Source organism: Apodemus sylvaticus, chromosome 9 (assembly GCF_947179515.1).
Source record: "Apodemus sylvaticus chromosome 9, mApoSyl1.1, whole genome shotgun sequence".
Taxonomy (NCBI): Eukaryota; Metazoa; Chordata; class Mammalia; order Rodentia; family Muridae; genus Apodemus; species Apodemus sylvaticus.
The window spans coordinates 103,308,800-103,330,137 of record NC_067480.1 but is presented as its reverse complement, the minus strand read 5'-3'; the positions used below and the strand labels follow the sequence as shown (position 1 = coordinate 103,330,137).

The following is a 21,338-nucleotide window of genomic DNA, read 5'->3' as shown; positions in this document are numbered from 1 at the left end:
CCATTCTGCTTACAGTGTTTTTGCTTACAGTGTTTTCTACTACCAAAGAGCAAAATTACGGGTCTGTGAAATCTGAAACCTGACTCACTGAAGAGTACAGCTACAGTGTATGTGATATATATATATATATATATATATATATATATATATATATATAATACATAAAATCTTTACCAAAAAAACCCCAAGCAAACAAACAACAACAACAACAACTAAACCCAAAAGCCGGGCAGTGGTGGTGCACGCCTTTAATCTCAGCCCTTGGTAGGCAGAGGCAGGTGGATTTCTGAGTTCGAGGCCAGCATGGTCTACAGAGTGAGTTCCAGGACAGCCAGGGCTACACAGAGAAACCCTGTCTTGAAAAACCAAAACCAAAAAAAAAAAAAAAAAAAAAACCAAACCCGAAGAATGAAATTAGTCTGTCTTTTTGTTTTAAAGTTTTATTTTTATTTTTATATGTGAGTACACTGTAGCTGCCTTCAGACACTCCAGAAGAGGACATCAGATCCCATTACAAATGGTTGTGAGCCACCATGTGGTTGCTGGGATTTGAACTCAGGACCTTCAGAAGGGCTGTCAGTGCTCTTAATCGCTGAACCATCTCTCCAGCCCATGGATATCTTTTTACATGCTTGTGATAATTTATTACATAAAACTCTACCTTTCACTTCCTTCCTTCCTTCCTTCCTTCCTTCCTTCCTTCCTTCCTTCCTTCCTTCCTTCCTTCCTTTTAAAATGTTTTGCCACAGTTTCTTTATGTAGCACTGGCTGTCCTGGAGTTTGATTTATAGATCAGTCTGGCCTTGAACCCAGAAGTCCCCCTGCCTCAAGTTTCCCAGGTGCTGAGATTATAGGCCTGTGCCAGCACCCTGTTTTTTTTTTTTTTCTCACTAACATTACCTCTTTGACGTTTTCATATTCTGTTTCCATTAAAATAAAAGGCTCTTGTTATGTAGCCCAGCCTGGCCTTGAACTTCTGACCCTCCTGCCTAAGTGCTAACTCCAAATAGACATCGTTGTATCAGGCCCTGGTGGATTATGTGTTTGATTTTTTTTCAAGTAAAAGCATGGTTTTTTGTGGCCCTGAGCACTGTCCTCAGGCCTGTACAAGCACACCAAGCGCTAACCACTGAACACCCCTCTTTTAAAAAGTAAACTTTCTTCTGAATTCCCTGATTGAATTCAGGGCTTCATGAGTGCTAGGCACTCTACCAACTGAACTATAGCTTACTATGTAGCCCAGGCTAGCCTTGCATTTGAAACAATCGTCCTGTATCAGGTGCTATAATTATTAGCATTATGAAACTATTCACAGTTGTTTTTTTTTAAATAAAATAAAACTCTTAAGTTTGAAATAATTTTACACTCACAGAAATGTTTCAAAGGCTGTAGAAAGTGCACAGTATTAAGACAATCAGCCAAACACTTGTTTCTCAAATGTTAACATCTTCCAGGCTGGAGAGATGGCTCAGTGGTTAAGAGCACTGACTGCCCTTCCGACGGTCCTGAGTTCGAATCCAAGGAACTACATGGTGGCTCATAACTATCCATAATGAGATCTGACTCCCTCTTCTGGAGTGTTTGAAGACAGGTACGGTGTACTTAGATATAATAATAAATAAAAATCTTAAAACAAAACAAAACATCTTCCTTGGTTCCATTGCTGAGTTTTTTTGTTTGCTTATTTTTAATATATTGGCTGCTAGTACTTCCTGTGAAATCTGCAATTGCCTCCTAATTAAAATGAGAGCCACCATGCACACACTCCCAGTTTGAAACTCAGCTGTACTGGAACAGCAACTGACACCCTCTGAGGCCTGTGCACTCCTGATAAGGGGGAAGTGGGGAGAAAGCAGGGTGCCCCACAGACAGGGCTGTGCTCTCCCAGTGGGACCTCCACCATCTTAGCTTTGTGTGGGAACAGCTGTGTGTACAACTTGCAGATGAATCCCCGCTCACCAGGACATTGATAAATGACTACTAAATCTTATTCCTCATGGGGAAAAAGCCATAAAATGGGGTTTCCGCGTGACTTTGACCGATTTTGACCCTGAGTTTGATCCAACATTTACTGACGTTTCTCAAAACTAAGATGTAGATGTAGAACCCTGAGTCGAAATCTGTGGTCCTCGTGCCCAAGCCAGAGCTCCACACACTGCAACATATTATCAGATTTGTGACTCATTTGTTTCAAAGACTATTTAGTGCTTTCTGTCTGAAGGCATCTTACGGTCTGTCCGGCTCTGTGCTATAGCAAGAAATCTGCCTAGACAACCCCACAGAGCCGGACAGGTGGGAGGAGACCTTAACATTTACCCTTCACAGTTTATATTAATAAATGTTAGGCAGATTCCTTTTTATTGCATGCTGTCTACGTTGTAAAAGGTTAAGAGCATTTTCCAAGGAGGAACACTAGCTTTTAGATGTGACTATCGATCAGTCAAGTTGGAATGAAATCTTGGCACCCTTAACTGAGTCATATTTACACCTTCTTCAGTTTCCAAAGCTCAGCCAATGGAAGGAAAATATTTTCATCAGGAGTTTCGATCGGAAAGCCAAAATCAAGAGTGAAAGCACGTCTTTGGGGAGGATTACATCATAGGCACATGAAAGCCCATCTGGTTTAAGTCAGGGATAAATATGTCGGAGTTCAATCCAGTTCAGCAGGCCGCAGCAGAGCGTCCATTCTGGGATAGAGATGGGAAAGAGGCAGAGTGGGAAACCCGGCAAGACAGTCTTCCCCACCTTGGACCTTGTGGATTAGGAATCAGACCTGTATTTTAAAAATAAGATTTTCTGGGTTGGGGATTTAGCTCAGTGGTAGAGCGCTTGCCTAGCAAGTACAAGGTCCTGGGTTCGGTCCTCAGCTCCAGAAAAAAAATATTTTCAGGGCTGGAGAGATGGCTCAGTAGTTAAGAGCACTGACTGCTCTTCCAGAGGTCCTGAGTTTAATTCCCAGCAACCACATGGTGGCTCACAACCATCTGTAATGGGATCTGATGCCCTCTTCTGGTGTGTCTGAAGACAGCAACAGTGTACTCATGTACATAAGATAAATAATTCATATATATTTCAGAGTATGTGACTTGCCATGGCAGTTAGAGGCTGCTGGGACCTGGCTGGGGTGATGTGAAATGACCTGTCACTTTGGAGATTCTCACCAAGGAGGTTATTTGGACAGTGCAGCAAACATGCCATCCATGTGTAAGGTAAACTGGATTTGAGGGCAGTTCTTGGATTTTTTTTTTTTTTTTTTGCAGTTGTTTTTTTCAAGTAAATTCCTTTGCACATCACTATTGGAGATGATTTGAGGATGATGTGCCCTGTTGGATGGAGTTCAGGCCAGCTAAAATTTAAACAGAATAGAGTTCTACTAAATGCTTATGCTTAAATTAGAAATTATTTAAACCAGGTATTTCTCATAATCTTTGGATACTGTCAGAATTCTAGAAAGTTAATTTGACCAGAGAAATGAAATGTTTGGCCTTATGGTGCCTACATAATTATCTGTGTAAGATGTGACTCATAAATACTAATATTTAGAGATAGCTTCACATTGCTAAAGCAAAGGCAGACTTAAAAAACATCCTGTGTTTCTTTCAGTCTCTTATATCCAGAAACAATCAAGAGAATGGCTTTTCTGCCACCGGGTTCAGGGTGAGGTTCACCTCACCTCAGCAACTAACACCCTGGCCTAGCCTGAGGTTTCTGTGGTCGGCAGCATACTTTTCTAATCTGAGGGAGATGCCCAAATCAACACACAAACCTGCCTCCCATTGTCACCTTCTAGATGTAATCACGGTGCTGAGAAGGTCCAGGCAGGACAAGGTGTGTCTGGGATGCTCAGGGGATCTCTATCAGGTCATTCATGCAAGGAGCATGTGTGCACATGAGCATGTGTGTGCAACTTGTATGTGTGTGTGTGTGTCTATATGTGTATCTCTCCTCTCTCTGTGCGTGCATGTGTGCAAGTGGAGGTAAGAAGTCAGGCAAAGGTGGTGGCTTAGTGACAAGAACTTTCATTCCATGCCCTCATAGGGCTCAGAGACAGGGAGGAAGAGGAGGAGGAGGAGGAAGGATTGTGATGTGAAGGAGAACAGAAGTTACTTCTCTGGAAATCTCCCCACTGAGATGTCAGGAGTCCATTTTCTGAAATCTTGTTTTCTTTCCTTTTTTTTTTTTATTGTTTATTTATTTATTTATTTATTTATTCTTTGTTTACATTCCAAATGATTTTCCCTTTCCTGGTCCCCCTCCCTCTAAGTCCCATAAGTCCTCTTCCCTCCTCCAGTTCCCCAATCAACCCCCTCCCACTCCTCTGTCCTGGCAATCCCCTACAATGCTGCATCAAGCCTTTCCAGGACCTGGGCCCTCTCCTTCCTTCTTCTTGGGAATGATTTGGTGTGTGGGTTGTGTTTTGGGTATTCTGAGCTTCTGGGCTAATATCCACTTATCAGTGACTGCATTCCATGTGTGTTCTTTTGTGAATGAGTTACTTCACTTAGGATGATATTTTCTAGTTTCAACCATTTGCCTATGAATTTCATGAATTCATTGTTTTTAATTGCTGTGTAGTATTCCATTGTGTAAATATACCACATTTTATGTATCCATTCCTCCATTGAGGGACATCTAATCAAGGACCTCCACATAAAACCAGACACACTTGTTTTGTTTTACAATATTACAAGGTCTCTATGTATACCCTGGGAAGAGAAAGACGGCACGAGAAAGACGGCGCAAGATTCCCACCAATGCATGCCTCCTCTTTTTCTTTTCTTTTTTTAAAGAGAGTTTCTTATTTAATATATGAGTAGCTGCATGTACTGCATGCCAGAAGAGGGCCCAAGATTTCACTATAGATCGTTGTGAGCCACCATGTGGTTGCTAGGAATTGAACTCATGACTTCTGGAAGGGCAGCCAGTGTTCTCAATCACTGAGCTTGTCTCCAGCCTGCACATCTCTACTAGAAGGCTACTAGTGTCTCGAATTGAATCACTGTCTTCAGTATGTATTCTTCAATACTATACTGATTAAATCTTTAGATTTTTTTTATATAAATCCTGAATTTATCAGAGTCCAAGAGAAGGAAGGCAGTACACTCAAAATACGCTAATTTTTTGCATGCGTTTGAGATAATATATGAACTCTAAGTCAGTTTGTTATGTTACTAGTTTTGTGGAGGGACAGGAATTGTTGCCAGACCCAAAGCCAGCGAGCCATTCAGCGTTAGCTACGTTGAGACGTGTAGTGACGACGACGACATGGTGAAGAGCTGCAGGGAGACAGCTCAGGAAGTAACCGCACTGACCCTCCTTCCTTCTCTCCTTAGGGTCTCCTGGGACTAAACCTAAGTGTAAGCACACAGCTCCGAAAAACGCTTATAAATCCCAAACAAACCCGTATGGAGAGCAGGCTAGAGGGATGGATGGAGTGACTTTTTTTTAAGTAAGGGATAAGATATTAAATACACCTAGCAGATAAATAAGAGTGACCTGTTTCCTTATGACTCTGATTATTCCAGCTGTAGCTGACTTGTTTATATTGAGCTTTGTTTTTTTTGTTTTGTTTTAACATTTCATTGGGTGAAAAGGCTACAGTTTATTTCCCTAGCAATGGATAGGATCTGGTATTTAGTGTTTTGAAGTGCCTGTGAATATTCTTGTGAGAGTGTTGTTGATGCACAGGCACACAATTTCTCTTGAAACTCTACCATGCTTAGATTTGAACTCTTGAGCTGAGGCAAACACGTGGAGACCTGCCAGGCGACACTAGCTTGGCGTCGGCTCACCTGTTTCCGAGGCACGTGGATGTCTTCCTGAGATTCGGTCTTCTCAGACCTGGACTGTGGTGTCCCTGTGCATGTCCGTCTCCCTGGTTGCTCCTGCGGTTTCACGTGTTCTCATCCATGCAGACAGAACCATTTCCTCTGCTCCAAAAATGTCCCTTCATTCTTTACTATTTATTTATTTACTTAAATTTTTGGAGATGGGGGTCTCATGGTATATAGGGTGACCTTTAACCCCCTATGTCCTTGGGGATGCTCCTGCCTATGTTTCTCCATAGCTGGGGTTACAGTTTGTGCCATCTCTCTGATTTATGTGTTACTGGGGATTGAACCCAGGGTTTCCTGCACGCTAGGTAAGCATTTTTTTTTACTAGTTATATTTGGATATTAATTCTGTGTTGGTCACAAGTATTCCAATTCTGTGGGTGTTAGAATGCATGTGTAGTTAATTTTAGACTTAAGTTCTTTATTCTAATGTACCCCCCAAAAATCAATCCCTTCTTTTTATATTCACCCTCATTACCCACTCTTATGATTTCTTACTTTTTAGCTTGTGCTTTCAAAGTGGTTAAAATATATACAGCACAGAATTGCCATTTTAAGTGTACAGTTCAGTGGCAGTGGACTTTCACATTATTGCATGACAATCATTTCTCTCCATCTCCGAATACTTTTCTTCTTTGTAACTTATTTTTATAATTCTTTATTTCTCTCTCTCTCTTTCTTTATGTGTGTCTCTCTGTTTCTCTCTGTCTGTCTCTGTTTCTGTGTGTGTGTGTGTGTGTGTGTGTGTGTGTGTATGGTCATATGTACACGAGTCCAGAAAAGGGGGTTGGGTCTGCTAGAGCTAGAGTCACAGGCTGTTGCAGGCTTTCTGACATGGGAGCTGGGAACTGAGCTGGGCCCTTCTGCAAGAGAAGTCCACATTTTTCATTGCTGAGTTTTCTCTCCAGCCTCGGCTGCTTTTACTAGTGTCTCTCCCACCTGTGTCTTAGAGTTTTACTGCTGTGAGCAGATACCAGGTCAGGCAGTGGTGGTGCATGCCTTTAATCCCAGCACTTGGGAGGCAGAGGCAGGCAGATTTCTGAGTTCGAGGCCAGCCCGGTCTACAGAGTGAGTTCCAGGACAGCCAGGGCTACACACACACACACACACACACACACACACACAGGAGGAGCTGAGAGTTCTATATTTTCATCTGAAGGTTGATAGTGAAAGACTGACTTCCAGGCAGCTAGGATGAGGGTCTTAAGTCCATGCCCACAGTGACACACCTACTCCAACAGGGTCACATCTTCTAATAGTGCCATTCCCTGGGCCGAGCATATACACACCATCACACTCCCGGTTTGAAATGTGGTCTTGTGCTGTTCCGAGTAGGCTCAAGTGGAGGTAAGCCATCTCATTACTTTAGCCTCCCAAATAGCAGAGAGTGCGGGCACCTGCCAACTGTGCCTGTAATGTCATGCATTGTTTAAGGACCTCTTTGGATCACAAACAGTATAAAGACCATGTATATGTTTGTTCTGAAAGTCTTACAAGTTTGCCCCTCTTGAGTAGTTCGTCCACTAGCTGGAGTTGATATCTGTGGGTAGTGAGAATAAAATTGCTCTCCCACAGAGAGCCAATTAGCACTGTCCATCTTTGCTCCATTGACCTGAGCAGAGGACCTGTCTGTCACAGGCAGGCTTCCTTACTGGTGTGAAACCACTTCTGGATCATCTGCTCTGCTCAGTTAATTTGCATATTCCTGTTCCAGTATCACAGTGTGGTAAGCACTGTAAGGCTCTAACAATCTTCAAAGGGATACAGATATCTTTAATTTTCTTATTATTATTGCTTCGTAGTCACGCGCGTGTCCAGCCTTTTCCAGTCCCTCTTTCTAGAATTTCTAAGGCTGTGTGTAGTCCTCCTCTGTATGAATTGTTTATTGCTTGGCAATTACTTATATTGACTCATATTAGTTTGTTTATTTATTTTTCCCATTAGACCATAAAGTTCAGGAGGGCAGAGATGTGTGGCTCTTTCGTCAGGAAGCACTGCCTGGCACTTAGTAGGGCTCTCTGATGTTTCCAGAATGAAAGAAACCAAGTTCATGCTCAACCAGGGATTTCTTCCTCCCTGTAGTGCCTCTTAAGGGTATGTTCCCTCTCCTGCTCTCTTGACCTTCACTGCTAGACCGATGAAAGCCAAGGGAGAAAGAACGCAATGGCTGTTTCTAGACTTCTTCTGTAGCCAATCTCTCGGAAATAGGAAATGAAGTCAGGAGGGTGGGGGAGCAGAAGGTGGCCAGGTTTTATGGGTCAGCCACTCTGTTGGAAAGACTCCTTTTCCTGTGCTTTCCACAAGAGCAGGGCTGACAGGGCTTGTGGTCACAGCATGCTCACTTGGTAAAGATCCTTAGCACATCCTCCCTTTAGGACAACACATCCCAAACTGGGAAAAACCAGGGATGCACTCTGACTTACCAAATATGGCGACGAAACCCTCGACTGTGTAACGCACCACAGGAGTTCTGCAGTGGCGACATCAACTACGGGGAATGCCAGCTGGGTTTGTCTGTCTGCAGCTGGTATAGTGCAGCAAGGGCTCTGTGCTCACCACTCAGTCATGATTCATGGAAATTATGCTGCAAAAGGTACCCTGTGCTTTATTCCGGGATAAAGTGGGGAGCCGAGTCACTCCAGAAGGAATGTGTATACAGTTTTCAGATGAGTGCTTGAAGTTTCTTAGGTTAGAGTCACATTTGATTCAAACCATCTGTTTAAGGTGAAGCCAAGCCCAGCAACTTTCCAGGACTCATCAATCTCGTTTCATAAATAATTATTAAAGGCTCTTGGAATCCAGGAGTGGTGGTTACAGAAATGGCACAGTCTTCCTTGTTTTTGACTGCTTTTGGTTTAGTGAAAGTAAAATTGTGTTTGTGTATATTCCCCCCGCCCCCCATGAAGTCAGTGTCCATAGTTTGCCCAGCATCTCGTTTTCCAGGGCTGAGTATTATATTAACCCATCATTGTTGATGGATGTCCATATCATATGGATGTCCATATCATTGCTGTGACAGGGATCTCTGCCTTTCAATTGCCTCTGGATACAGAAAACAATTTTTATAGTGTGCCGTGGCCTACGATGCTATCTTGGGCTGATAGACTCAGCCTATTTTGTTCTCTGAGATCAAATGGAGGCTTTTAGGGGGATGGACAGATGGCTTAGCAGTCTGGAGCGCTTGCTGCTCTCGCAGAGCACTCAGAAGCAATCAGCCCACTGTAACTCCAGTCCCAGGGAATCTGATGCCCTCTTCTGGCCTCTCTTTGTCACTGCATGTAAGAGGTGCACAAATATGCGGAGCCCACACATAAATACATAAAAACATAAAAATACCTCTATGCATAAATCCACACAAAAGTAAACAAAATAGGTTTTGGGTATGTTGTAAAGGCAGCTATTACATGGCATAATAAGATTTTGGGATGGTTAAATGTGTTTTTCTAGTTCTTTATGAGTTAGTCATAAAATGACAATAGTTACTTCATATTTTAATTTTGAAGACAGGCATTTGAGAGATTGTATTGAAAGGTCTAAAAATCTTGGGGATAAAACATTTCAATTCCGACTGGAGAAATGGCTCAGCAGTTAGGAGCACTGGCTGCTTTTCCAGAGGTTCTGAGTTCAAGTCCCAGAAACCTCATGGAGGCTCAGAAATATCTATAATGGGATCAGATGCCCTCTTCTGGTGTGTCTGAACACAGCTATTACTCATATACATAAAATAAATAAATCTTTTAAAAAATAAAATAGATAATTCTTTTTTTTTAAAGTATTTATTTCATGTACGTTGTAGCAGTCTTCAGACATACCGGAAGAGGGCATCAGATCCATTTACAGATGGTTGAGAGCCACCATCCCATCAATTGCTGGGAATTGAACTCAGGACCTCTGGAAGAGCCTCTCTGCTATCTAACCTCTAACCCCTGAGCCATCTCTCAAACCTCCAATAAATAAATCCTTAAATTTTTATTTTTTTTTCAGTTCCTTGGGAAGCAAACTAAGCTTCTCAGGGGAAGTCACTGACAATGGGCTGTTGGTCAGTGGCAGCCCTGACTGGGGGAGGGTAAGTCTCTGCTGAATCTGTTTGTGGGACACTGGCCAGAGGAGAAAACAAGGCCAGAGCTGAGCTGTTCTCTGAAATTCTTTCAAGGTCTCACCAACTGTAATAGAACATGGCAGCCAATCAGAATCGTCCTAATGTCACTGCGTTGCCTCCTACCAATCACATCAGAGGTTACTGTAACCCTCTGGGAAATTCCCCTAGCTCTGCATCAAAGGAGGCTTAGGAGCCCTTCAAGCTGCTGACATTTGGAGGAGTGGCTGACCCCTGCATGCTGGCAGTTTCTGCAGAATAAACGCCGTTGTATACTATTTGAGTCTGGGGTCTCCCATTAGCGATTCTTGGACCCTAACAATATAAAAGGATACATGAAGATAAATGAAAGGGGCTGTCCAATAGGAGCTTAAAGTCAAATAGCTATGGAATTCTTAAACCACAAGTGATGGCCTTGAATCACTTGAAACTAAAAAAAAAAACAAAAAACAAAAAACTGGCTTATCGGTGTATTTTTAAAGAAGACATTTTTTTCTAGTAGTTCATGTTTGAAAAGTCTCTTGTAGAGGGTTATAAACATATAAAAATAAATCGGGCACGATGGGACGTGCCTTAAATTCTAGCAGTGGGTAGGCAGAAGCAGGCAGATCTTTGCCAGTTCAAGGTCAGCCGGATCTACACATCTCATTCCAGACCAGCCTGGTTTACACAGTGAGACCCTGTCATCATCAGAGTGTGAAGAAAGTAATGGCACCATATGGGGATCATAAGGAATGGGGGTGGGACTTCAAGTGAACGACATATGTGGCACGGTGAGCTCTTTTATTGTGAAATATTTGTCGATTTTGCAAGGAAAAATGTCATTGCCGACGGTAATGAACACTTTCATACTAACTCTTGATGGTATTAACTATCAAGACGGTAAATCTTCTCTGATTGCAAAATTATTCTGGGGACTTTTTTAGATGAGCAATTTTATGTTTTTATATAGTCAGATAGTTTTTTTTTTCTTTTAAGTCTTTGTGATCTCCATGGTATCCTCAGACTACTCACGGTATCTCTCCTTCTGTACTTCAGCACCCCCCCCCCACCAAAGCAGTTCATATGTTTTAGGAGTTTCTATGGATTCCGTGATGATAATTGTGTTTAGGCCACAGAAGGGAAGTGTGTACTCTACTGTCATACGAACGAAATCAGGTGAGCCGGTTGGCAGAATGGAGCCCCCTATTTCTTGTCAAGGCAATATTTGGAAGTCACCATTCTTTTATGTGTAAATTAGGATTAATACTAGAGCCTGCTTTGTGTGGCTTGAGAATAAAAATTGACAGATAAACAGGTTCCCGTTCAAGGATCTGCTACCGATTTAGTCTTAGGTGGGTACTTGGAGGCTTCAAAGTGCTCGCTGACCACTCCCAGCTCCATCCCAGGACCTTTCTGTGCCTTATGTAGAAGAACACGCCGCCTCGAACACACCATAGACGGCAGGGGCCGGCCGGGCTCTTAAGACGCCCACCCAGCTGGCTTCCCAGTGGTCCCGGAGCGTTTCTGCTAAGACTTGCAGGTTCCTCCGCTCCCCCGAGTCTATGCTCGTTCTCAGATTGCCTGGCGAGCATCGCTCGGGGATGCGCAAACGGACGTCATTCTTACAGCTCTTTTCTCATCAGGAAGAAGGCAGCGTTGCCAGCGGAACGAGGGACAGTCCTGGTGTCAGGGGCAAAGCAGACACGGCTGGCTGGCTCCTCTCCACCTCCTGGAGAGCGGGGAGGTCACCCAGGTAAAGCGCCTCCAAGCTTCCGGAGTCTCTGCTACCCCGACTCTGGCTGCAGCGTGGGAATGTTTGCCGTGTGCACTGCAGCCCCGAGCCCAACGTCGCCTCCGTACGGGCAGTTTACATTTTGGAAAACAAAACGACAAAATCCCCACCTCTTGGATTCAAGATATCTTATGGTGGGCGTTGTGGCTCAGCCTAAACCGAGCACTTGTGGGAGGCTGAAGCAGGAGGATTGCCACCAATTCCAAGTAAGCCTTGGCTTCGGTGCGAGACACGGTCTCAAAAGACGCACATCCGCCAGCAAAACAAAAAACAAAACCAGCATCAAAAAGTCTGCCCCCGTGCAAAATGCACAAGCACAGTCCCTTCAGTCGCTCCCGCGCCGTGGTGGGCGGGGCGCCACGGGGGTGGGACCTCCGCGCATCACTTCCGCTTCCTGTCCAAATGAACTCTCCCGCCACTGGGAAAGAGCGGCTGTCAGCGCGGGTGTTTCTTCCAGTTTGGTTGCTGGCTGGTAGAAGAATATCCCGCGGGTTTATTTGGGACAGAGAGAAACCGTGGAGTTGGAAGCTTGCGAGCTGACCTGGTGGGACCGAGTGATAGGTGGTGTCGGGTGGGAGGGAGGCGCTGGGTGGGATGGGGTGGGGGTCGGGGCTGCCCGGGAAGGCGCTGGGGCCGGGAGGGAAGTTGAGGCACTTTTGAATATTCTGGAAAGGCTGGATCCCAGAATTATAAGTACGAGAAGTCTCTCATCCAGGTAGAATCTACTTTCCCTTGATTTCAGGAATTTAATACCCCCGCCCTCAAACCTCTTCTTGTCTTGGGTTCGCTGATGCCTGAGGGTGGTGAAACCAATCTGTTGAACAGGCAACATCACTCGGTGATCACACTTTGGCTTACAAGGGCCACCATCTGCACATATCCCAGTTTGTGTCTTTCCCTCATTCGCCCTGTTATTACAGTTGTATATAGAGAATCTAGACAACACAGCAGGGTTTAGGTATAATCACTTCCAGTCTGTGCATGCTTTCAGTATTTTGTGTTTCCGTACATATCTACTTCATTGAGTCAGCCTTTTTCCGTAGTTTTAACACTTATATATTGCATTGCCACCTAAGCGCTATATATTACAGTATATAATATATAAATATGTAATATATTTTATATGATATATACATTATAATTTACTTATTTCACTAATTTCAGAAGGTAGTCAAGATGCAGTTCTCGGGAAGGATCCGGAAGAAGCTGAGATTGGCAGGCGACCAGAGGAATGCTCATTACCCTCATAGCCTTCAGTTTTACCTGCAGCCGCCTATGGAAAACATATCGTTGACAGAGTTTGAAAGCTTGGCTTTTGATAGAGTTAAATGTGAGTGGCATTTAACTTGCAGTGCTTGTGTTCTTGAAACGTGCAGCTGTCACTGTGGCAGGGAATAAAGGTAGTTTCTCTTTGTTCAGCAGCTCGTCAACATACATTGGTGATTTGCTGTTGAAGGTTTGTTATTCGTTTATTCATTGTATGCATTTTGAGTGCCACCCTTCCAGGTGGCAGGAACGTTGTAAGGAATAATGCAATTAAGCTCTATGTTGAAACTGTATCTACTATGTGGAGACAGACATGTAGAGTAGAAATCATGCATCAGATTATGATCTGCTTTGGTAGAAGTGAATATTAATGCTCCTGGAGCATAAAAGCGGGAATAACTAGCTTAGTTTAATGAAGGGAAGTTTCCTAGAGAAGTTGAAATTTGGTTTGGTTTCTAAAGAAATGGGTAGAATCTAGGGATTGTCCGACAGAAGCAATGGAGGGCTTTCCAGACTGAGATAACGGTCGCCGCAAAGGCTCGCAGCCGTGGAAGAGAGCTCTGCTTCCGGTGAGTAGTTAGGAGAGAGTGGAGAAGCGTGGACACCTGAGGGCATATTGTACCTCAGGGGACTGAGGTGTGAGAAGGATGTAGCCACAGAACTGGAGGCCTCTTGGCCTTTGTGTGTTAGTGAAGAAATGAGTGAAGAAATCGACTTCCAAGCACAGTTCGTGTGATGTACCTACCGGAAACAAAGTTGTTAAAGTATTAACACATGTTCCAAGAACAAATAATTAGACAACTGCTCTCCATAAGTTTTTATCTTTGAGTTTTTTCTTTTTAATTGTCTTGGATTTAAACGTTTCTTCCTTTTAATCTTTTCCCCTTAGTGCTGAAAGCAATTGAGAATCTTGGTGTGAGCTATGTCAAAGGAACAGAACAATACCAGAGTAAACTGGAGGCCGAGATTCGAAAGCTCAAGTTTTCTTACAGAGTAAGTGACTGGAAGGCGGAGGGAAGCTCCCTTCAGTCTGTGTGCATTTATACTCCTGGGCGTCAGTCATGGGAGGGGCTTTTGTAAAGATGAGTGTAGGTGAGACTCTTAGAAAGAATCTACATTCTGCTGAGGTGATTGACATGTAGTATATGATTGCTATCCTCTGCCTTATTAGTTCCTCATTGCAGGATCGTCCTGTACATTGTGCAGGTGCTTAGTGAGACCCTCGCCTTCTGCCCACGGCTGACCACAGAGATCGCCTGTGCGTTCCGTGTCACCCAGGGTGATGCAGGTGAATTCTTTCTGTGTACTTCAGGAACACGTGCAGTGGCTGCCGGACCCAGGCAGAGGAGGAGATGCTGGAGTTCTGGAACTGCTTGCTATTTGTTTATTTATTGCTTGTTTTCTTTGTTTTTTTGTTTTGTTTTGTTTTGCTTTTGGAGGGGGTTGTTCGCAGTCCAAGTGTTCCTAGCACTTGTAATATAGCCCAGGCTGGCCCTGCACTGTTCATCAGCCCCTGGAGTGCTGAAGCAGCAGGTGTGCAGCAGCCCAGGCTGGCCCTGCACTGTTCATCAGCCCCTGGAGTGCTGAAGTAGCAGGTGTGCAGTAGCCCAGGCTGGCCCTGCACTGTTCATCAGCCCCTGGAGTGCTGAAGTAGCAGGTGTGCAGTAGCCCAGGCTGGCCCTGCATTGTTCCTCAGCCCCTGGAGTGCTGAAGCAGCAGGTGCGCAGTGCCACATCTGGCTTGGAACTGCATCGTGACAGATACCAAGACATTTTCATTTTGGGAGGATAACTGCTAGCAGCAGTTGATTGGGTCGCCTTGGACAGGAGAGAACAGGAGCCTGGAGTGATGAGAGTCTGAATTTATGAGCGACGGGGACAGTTGACGGGATATTAATGCGGACTGAAAGGATTTTAGTGGCCTATCCCAAGGGGAAATTGGAGAGAATAGTTACAGTGCCCAGGTCTCTGCTTAGGACGGTGTATCAGTTCATTAAGTACCTGACAGAAGTAATTGAAGGCAAGAGAGGTTTTACTTGTGGCTTTAGATGTCATTCTTCACCATAGCAGTCAAGGCATGGCAGGCTTTGTGAAGGGGGGAGTGTGTAGCTGGGGTTCCTCACCCCATGTGCAGACAGCAGGCAGGGGACACAGCCACAGGCAGAAGTGGGTGTAGTAGTCAGAGGTCTGCCCTTGGTGACTTGCTGCAGACAGTGAGGTTCGTCCAGGTAGTGATATTTTAGGGTGTGGCATACAATAAGAAAAGCTGGTCTTAGGACCAAGAAGCTGAGTGTTGTTCTAGACATGACTGGGACTGTCTGTGACAGACTCTTGCAGACGTCTGCGTATGCAAGTCCTGCCTTGGAAGGCATGTTTAGTGGGAGAGGAGGCTTCCGAGGGGAGAGTGCTGTGTCTAAGGTGGGTGGATTGGGTTTGTGAGGATTAGGAGATGATCTGGGAGTCCACAGAAGCCAAAAAATAACAGTGGTCATGTTAATACCAACAGCAAAACAGCACCAGAGATTTGTGCTCTGCTTAGTTTGTGGTAAATCTGGCTGTAAGCACATTACTTATGAACTCTAATGTAGTTTGTCTGATGAGCCAGGTTCTATGACTGTGTCATCTTATGAACCAGGGCTCTGTTTTCTTATGCTTCATGCTCATAATGTGGCAACCGGTAGAGCCAAGATTTTAACTGGGGCATTTTATTTTGTGATGGTATTTCTAATCCTAACAGTTTTGTAAACTTAAGGTAGATCTTGTAAGATGAGATGTACAGTGTGCAGTAGACCCTTGCAGACAAGGCAGAAACTACGATAGTGGTCATGGTCGGGGGAGAGTGGTGAGGTGGGTATGGATATTCTTGTTCGATGTTTACACAGAATTACAGGGGAGAGGCAGGACAACATACGTGTACACTCACCATTATACATAATATACACGCATGCTTGCTTTTTATTTGTGTGACTGATGTATGTATGTGTGCAGATATGCTCACCCTTGTTGGATTGTCCAGTGGCCAGAGATTGACACTAGGATGTTGTCCACAGTCATTTCCCCACCAACGGCCACCAGGGCAGTAGCCAGTGAGTTGGAGGTTTTAGTTATTGGACAGTGAAGGAGAGATGCTGTGGCCATGGAGATGGGAGGGGAGGCAACAGATGCTGTGGCTGTGGAGATGGGAGGGGAGGCAACAGATGCTGTGGCCATGGAGATGGGAGGGGGAGGCAACAGATGCTGTGGCCATGGAGATGGGAGGGGGAGGCAACAGGTGCTGTGGCCATGGAGATGGGAGGGGAGACGCCATGCCATGTGAATGCACAGTCTCAATGCCGTCTACAACAGGGACCTCAGGGCAGCTGGTGAAGACTGAAGCTGCTCTCTTAAGAAGTGAGGAGGGAGGGGAGGGGAGACAGGATAGGGGGTTTCTGGTGGGGTAACAGGGAAAGGGGTTAACATTTGACATGTAAATAAAGCAAATATCTAATTAAGAAAAAAGTGAGGAGGGAGATGTTTAAATATCAATCCCAGCCTGGCTGCTTGTAGGCTCTGTGCTGTTGCTTGAATCTGGAATGTTTCCCAGAGCTTGGCTGTTAAAAGGCTTGGTCCCCAGCTTGGTGTATTTGAAGGGAGATGGACTCTCTAAGAGGGGAGGATTTTGGTCGTTGGGGCATCCATTGAAGGGCACAGTGACACCATGGTCTCCGGACACTGTGGTCTCTTACACCCTTGGCTACATTGCGGCTCCTATGCGGTGAGCCGCCCTGTCCCAGCATGTGCTCCTTCCCAAAGTGGAGACTAAACGACAGTACTGAAATCCTCAAGTCTCTGCACCAAGAATGAACCTTTATCCATCCAGCCTTCCTTTCCTTTTCCTTTTCCTTTTCCTTTTCCTTTTCCTTTTCCTTTTCCTTTTCCTTTTCCTTTTCCTTTTCCTTTTCCTTTTCCTTTCCTTTCCTTTCCTTTCCTTTCCTTTCCTTTCCTTTCCTTTCCTTTTCTCCTTAACCTTTATCCTTTTAAATGGCTTATCTTTCCTCTATTTTGTAAGAGTACCGAAGGCTGACTAATTATTATGTATATGTACGTAAATATAAATTTACGTGTGTATGTATTACTGTATATTATGTATAAATATATATTATGCATATTATAATACACACACACACACACAGACACACACACATACACATATGCAACATACTCTAAAGTCCCATCTCCAAATGCTAAGAATAAGTCAGTCAGCTTTTGGTTACATATATACATATATATATATATATATATATATATATATATATGTATATGTGTGTGCGTGTGTGCATGCGTGCATGCGTGTGTGTATGTATTACTCATATCTATATATAGTTAAAATACAGCTTTTTATCCATACGTAGACCTGGTTGAGGGGATGAGCATCCTGGGTGTAGACTGTTAGGAGCGGTGACTGATGGAGGGCAGTGGCCGCCCCTGCTCGGGAGCTTTCCGTGAGGTGGTGTGGTTCTTGCTTTCACCTGTTGTGGTTGATAACGCGGTGATTGTCCTGGAGGCATATCAGGAAATGGGATGAGTCTGTGTCTCTTTCCGCCTCTTGTCATTCTAACACGTTCATTCTTCCCTGGCCTTATTGTTTTCAAGGAGAGCCTGGAGGATGAGTATGAGCCTCGGAGAAGGGACCACATCTCCCACTTTATCCTGCGCCTCGCGTACTGCCAGTCGTGAGTACACCTGGTCCTGACCTCCGCTTTGATCTCGCAGGCTATAAACGTGTGCTTTTCAATTTGGCGTGTCTTTGAACGACTTCAGAAAAACTCAGAATAACAGTGGTGGAACCAGTGCGCTGTAGGCTGAATATGGTTGCGAGTCCTTTGAAATAAGTTGTTTTACTGGAAAATACTGAAAATAAATTGGAGATACCTAATGGGAGAGGCTCTGCGTTTGGGATTTAAATTTATAAGGGATTTTTTTTACAAAGGCTACTTTTGATAATCTTTCAAGAAAAAGTGGTAATATTACTAATAAGCATTCATTTAAACATGCACTTGAATTTGGTAAAAGTTTTCTAATTTAAGATGTAAGTGCTTATTTTAGCTATTTTCAGTGCGTAGCTGGTTAATTATGACTCAATGCTGCCACCCAGAGGTAGAAGTAGTTAATTGCTTTTTTACAATTTAACTTTTTCCCCCTTACTAAATTTTAATTTTTTGTCAGAGCTATGGTTGTTTCTCTTTATTGGTGGGTTATGAGTTGAGTATCTTGAGTTGTTTCTTCTCCCGAGAACATAAATGAGAGCATTTTTGGCTTAAAGCTTGAGACCTAGAGGATGGCTTTATAAGAAGACCACATGTAGGTCATATACCCTCCATAGTCACAGAATTATTGGTGGTCTATAAAAGTCACCTCACAGAAATGAAGCTGTATTTTACATGTAATAGTTATCATGTGAATGCCACTCTTACGGATTAGTACATTGTTATTTTGGCTTTAGAACATTGAAGTTTGCTCTAAAGCTGACTCTTGGAGTTGACAGTGTACACATGTTCATCTGTTCAGAGGTAAAATTACTTTTAAGACTTTGGTGTTTTTACTTGACATGGACAAAACCTCCTCAGAAGGAGTGCCTCGCTTCCCAGTGTAACTGACGCTTTGGGAGTTTAAATGCAGTGGGCTGTTTTATGTTATCCAATGATTGCACAGATTTCCTCAAAATGTTCTGCATTTACTCGTTTTTATAACACTCCTGGGCCTCTTGGCATCTGACTTGCCTTGGGTGTCATCTCGGAAGATCTGAGTCTAGTAATCACCCGGGTACTCATTACGCTCCTGTTTCTGTCTGCGTTTCAGGGAAGATCTTAGACGATGGTTCATTCAACAAGAAATGGATCTGCTTCGGTTTCGATTCAGTATTTTACCCAAGGATAAAGTCCAGAGTTTCTTAAAGGATAGCCATTTGCATTTTGAAGCTGTAAGTGTGCCCCCCCCCCCATGTGTATGAGTCTCTGTGTGTGTGTGTGTTTCCCACTCTCCCCTCCCTTCATTTCCATTTTTGTGAGACTGGGTCTTCCGCTGTAGTCCAGGCTCAGACTTAGGGCAGTCTCCATGGCTCCGTGTTCTGAGCACTGGGATTGCAGGCGTGCCACTGTGTCTGGCTTGCAAAGTGCTGTCTCCTTTACGTGCTGATAGTGTAAGTGGTGTTCTAGCTCTCTGCGTCCTTTTATTAGGTACCCGGCTCAAAGACCAGCTGATAGCAAGTGATACGCAAAAGCACGTGAAGTCTAGAGAAGGCCGTATTTCATTCTGAAAGTCAGCTCTTCTTAAAATCTGCTTGGATAGATTTAAGAAATAGTTTTTGCAGGTAAATCTGAGCGAACTACATTTTGCAGTTATATGAAACAGAAATGTTTGGGAAATTTAGCACAGAGAAGTGTTGTGGCTAGAAGAAGAAAGATGTCATAGGTGGATCTGTGCTGCTGTCAAAGAAAGATTGCTTCTGGCAGGTTCCAGCAGTCAGGTGGAAGAGGGGCTGTTTAGGACTTTGGTGTTGGTGTAAGGCCCGTGTCCTGTCTGCAGGCGCCTCCCTGGCAGGCTTCTCACAAGCCAGTGCCGCCAAGAGGAAAGACGTACTCTCTGAGCTCGCTTTTCCCACTCCCTGTTACACTTCTGGTCAGATTAGGGTGTGTGAGGAGAGTCAAGTAACTGTCTCCTAGGGAGGTACTCTCCTCCTTACCGTACCCCTACATTATGCCCCCCATATGGGGTTACCTGGGAAGTCTCCACAGAGGATCACTGGACCCAAACCCAGCGCTTCCCGTTGGATTGTAGCTTTGGCCCTTGGTGAGGTCCACTGTTGCTGTCATCAACAGTTAATTTATCTATTAAAAAAAAAGGTAAATTTTATTTTAGTCATGCTTTACGCCTGTGTCTGTGCTTGGGATGTGCACGTGAGTGTGGTGCCCATGGAGGCTGTGGGCACTGGATTCCTGCAACTGGGGTTACAGGCAATTGCGTGCTGCCCGACTTGGGTGCTGGGAATCAAACTCAGGTCCTGTGGAAGAGCAGTTTGTGTTCTTAACTACTGAGTCATCTTTAACTTTAGTTTATCTTTTTCTTAGAAATAGCTTTTTAAAACTAAAAAAAACTAACTTTTTATTGAAAGTATTAGTTTCTATTGGAAGATTGAAAAACATTATCCGGATACATTTTTCTTTTTAAGTTTTATTTTTAGCTCTAGAATATTTGAGCATGTTGCCATATATACTGTAAAAGAGTGATATCTTAAGGTGCTGGAGAGGCGGCTCAGTGGAGGTGCTTGCCGCTGAGGCAGAGTCGTGGGATCCGGTCCCCACACAGAGACAAGTGGCTCACAGCTGCGTTTAATTAATCAGTTCCAGAGGATCTGATGCCTTTCTCTGGGCTCCTTGGGCCCCAGATACACATGGAGTCCTCATACGTACGTGCAGGCACTCATACATACATGTAAAATAAAAATTGAAATAGAATTAATGTATTTTAACATGCTTTAAAAAAAAAAAGATTTATTTATTGTTCTACCTAACTGCATCGTAGCCGTCTTTAGACACAACAGACGAGGGCATCAGATGGTTGTGAGCCACCATGTGGTCGTTGGGGTTTGAAATCACTTCCTGGAAGAGCAGTCCGTGCTCTTAACCACTGAGCCATCTCTCCAGCCCCTTGACATCCTTTTAAAGTGATTTTTTTTTTTTTTAGTGTAATTAGAGCTGTGCAGTTGCCAGCACTGTCTAATTGGGACATTTTTATTGTCTTCAGAACAAAACTTCATACCCCTTAGTAGTTACTCCGTGTGTTAATTAGCTTTCTGTCGCTGTGCAGTTACCTGAGAAAACAAAGGTAGGAAGGTTTATTTGGTACACAGTGTTGGTGATCATGGCCCATGTCCTCTGGCTCCACTGTTCATGGTTCTGTGGTGAGGCAGAACACCATGGTGGAGGGGTCGGGGGAGCCAGAACTACTGAGATACTGGAATGGGCCAAGGCAAGGTGAACCCACCACAGGCTGGGCATGGTGATTTGTTCTTATAATTCTGGAAACAGGACCATGAGAGGTTCAAGGGATTCTTGGCTACATAACAAGACCTGCCTAAATGGAATCCCAAAAGGTCTTCCACAGCCCACCTTGGTGTCACTGCTCCTCCTGTCAGTTTCCTCTTCCCCAAGGCTGTCACAGGCTGAGCTTTCAGGACCCACCTACCAGTCAGTGTTGACTTTTCACTTCCAAACTGGACACCAACACCCTCCCAGTGCTTGGCACCTGCTGCTTGTAGTTTATACACTAGGGCGTGGATGTAGGAGTTGATATTCTAGGGTGTGGACACAGGAGTTGATATTCTAGGGTGT

At 44.2% G+C, this 21,338-nt stretch overlaps 1 protein-coding gene across 1 annotated transcript in view; it reads left to right on the top strand.

Annotated features, from left to right (window-relative positions):
- The first annotated feature begins 12,103 nt into the window (after positions 1–12,103).
- Positions 12,104–21,338, top strand: part of Prim2 (DNA primase subunit 2) — a 200,383-nt gene continuing 191,148 nt past the window's right edge. The window contains exons 1-5 of the mRNA XM_052191894.1: positions 12,104–12,248; positions 12,869–13,034; positions 13,860–13,963; positions 17,602–17,681; positions 18,808–18,928. Coding sequence (XP_052047854.1) covers positions 12,881–13,034; positions 13,860–13,963; positions 17,602–17,681; positions 18,808–18,928 — 459 coding nt within the window. The 5' untranslated portion in view covers positions 12,104–12,248; positions 12,869–12,880. The remainder of the gene's footprint in view (positions 12,249–12,868; positions 13,035–13,859; positions 13,964–17,601; positions 17,682–18,807; positions 18,929–21,338) is intronic.